Source organism: Populus alba, chromosome 16 (assembly GCF_005239225.2).
Source record: "Populus alba chromosome 16, ASM523922v2, whole genome shotgun sequence".
In the NCBI taxonomy this organism is placed as follows: domain Eukaryota; kingdom Viridiplantae; phylum Streptophyta; class Magnoliopsida; order Malpighiales; family Salicaceae; genus Populus; species Populus alba.
Window position 1 is genome coordinate 3,166,557 of NC_133299.1, and position 2,550 is coordinate 3,169,106.

A 2,550-nucleotide genomic window follows, 5' to 3' on the forward strand; every position below is an offset into this window, starting at 1 on the left:
TTAATAATTATTATTCTATAATCTTCATCAATAATATACATAACAACCCTGGCATGATATATCAACCAATAAGCAGACATGGTATCGCTAGCAAACCAGTTCTTAATTTCTCTTGAGGGCCATCTCCACAAACAAGGATCAACAACCAATTTCTCCACTATATTTAACTCCGTGTGATTTTTATTTTTATTTTCATAGAGATGTTCAACAGGCTCTGAACCTACGTAATGGTGTGATCCTTTACCATGACTATATCGTTAACACCAATAGTAAACAAGAAGGCTAGCTAGCTCCAAATTGGTAGTAGCAGTTAGGAAAGAAGAATCGTATGTAGCCTAATTATGCATGTGGAAATCAAGGTTAGATGCTTTTGGCTCTTTAATTAATTATACTCTCTAAGAGCATTTCCAATGCAAAAAGCCAAATTGAGAAGCTAAATTGATAAAATAGCTTTTTAAATAGTATAAATATAGCTTTTTTGATTATGTGCATTGCAATGGTAAAAAGTTATTTAGAAAAGCCATTTATATTTTAATATATTTCATGTTAAATTCATTTTTATATAATTATGTAACTAATTTAAATATTTTATATATAATATAATTATGATGTTATTAATTATATAATTAATATGAGTAATTTATAAAAATAATATAAAATTTATTGAAATAATATGAAAGTTAAAAGATATAATTTAAAATTTATTTATATGAATATTTTTAATTTTCAGTTTTATATGTTACTGTTAAAAATTTAATTTTCAATTTTTTAAAAAAAAATTTCATGCTTTGAAAAAATAAACCGCCGCCATTTTAAATTTTAAAATTTCAAATTTTAAAAAAATGACCGCCAACATTCTAAGATTTCAAATTTTAAAAAAATAATCCATCTATAAATATTCTCATATACCTTAACATTTTTTCTCACCATTCCATTGTTTTCTCTCCAATCAAAAATATATTTCATTAAAATTCATCATGAATCATTCTAATTTTAATTTTTATGATGCTTTTGATTAAATGACACTCCTGTGATCGCTTTTCAAGTTGTTGCTGCTGTGGTTGCTGAAGAAGAATCGAATAATCAAGGGCGGAGAACAGGGTATCGTGGCTCTATTCTTGGCCACAATATTGTCAATCGTAATAGAAAGGAAGGTGAGCTGAGGTTATATAATGATTATTTTGCTGAAAATCCTAAATTCACTGAAACTCAATTTCAAAGAAAATTTAGGACGAGTCATCGTCTTTTTCTTCGGATTGCAAATGCAGTGGAAGCTCATAATCATAATCCATATTTCAAACAAAGGACAGATGCTCTCGGTGTTCTTGGTTTATCTTGTCTTCAAAAGGTAACTACAGCTCACAGAATACTTGCATATGGTATTCCTGCAGATCTTACTGATAAATATCTTCAAATTGGAGAAAGCACTACGATAGAAAGTCTTAGAGCTTTTGTCAAAGCCATCGTAGAAGTTTTTGGTGATTGGTATCTAAAGGCACCAAACGAGGCCGATGTTTGTCGATTATTATCAATTGGAGAGCAGCGTGGATTTCCAGGGATGTTAGGGAGCATTGATTGTATGCATTGGAAATGGGAGAAATGCCCAATTGCATGGCATGGGATGTATACTGGTCATTGTCGTGAACCAACTATAATTCTAGAGGCGGTGGCTTCACAAGATCTTTGGATATGGCATGCCTTTTTTGGAATGCCTGGATCATTAAATGATATTAATGTTCTTGATCGGTCACATATCTTCGCTACACTTGCTGAAGGTTATACTGCTCCTGTCAATTATACAATTAATGGGTATGAATATACAATGGGATACTATTTAGCAGATGGGATTTATTCTAATTGGTCAACTTTTGTTAAGACAATCCCAAGGCCATTAGGAGCAAAGAGAAAATATTTTGCAAGTAAGCAAGAGTCTGCAAGAAGGGATGTAGAGCGGGCATTTAGGGTGCTCCAATCTCGTTTTGCAATTGTACGTGGACCTGTTAGATACTGGGATGAAGAAACGCTTGCAAATATTATGAAAGCTTGCATAATAATGCATAATATGATTATTGAAGATGAAGGAGCAATGAACCTTGGATTTGACCATGAACGTGAAGTCAATTCCTTTATATCAGTGTCACATGGTGAAATACCAGAACTACATGATTTTCTTCAAACTCATAATCGAATCAGGGATAGAGCCACTAGCTCTCAACTACAAGAAGATTTGATTGAACATTTATGGGAACAATATGGTAACGAGTAGAATCATTAGCTTTGAACTTCTTATGTCATCATAATTTTCAAGTTTTTTATGTTTTTTTTTTTCATTATGGTTGTTATCTTTTATGTTAATTAATCCTACTTATTGTTGTTTTTTTATTATGGTTTTTATCTTTTAAGTTAATTAATCCTACTTATTGTTGTTAAGTGTTAAAAGAACTTCAAAAAAGTATTATGAATTGATACCACTTTTATAACAATATATTTAAAATAACCAATAAATTTCTAAATATTTAATTAAAAATACATTACATTAAACAATAAATA

At 30.2% G+C, this 2,550-nt stretch overlaps 1 protein-coding gene across 1 annotated transcript; it reads left to right on the forward strand.

Moving 5' to 3' along the window:
* Positions 1–1,018: 1,018 nt before the first annotated feature.
* LOC118057386 (uncharacterized) lies at positions 1,019–2,266 on the forward strand (the record flags this gene model as incomplete). Its single annotated transcript, XM_073405403.1, has 2 exons — positions 1,019–1,554; positions 1,768–2,266. Coding segments are annotated over 2 exons (1,035 nt in total), but the record flags the coding sequence as incomplete, so codon positions are not given.
* Between the last annotated feature and the right edge of the window lie 284 nt (positions 2,267–2,550).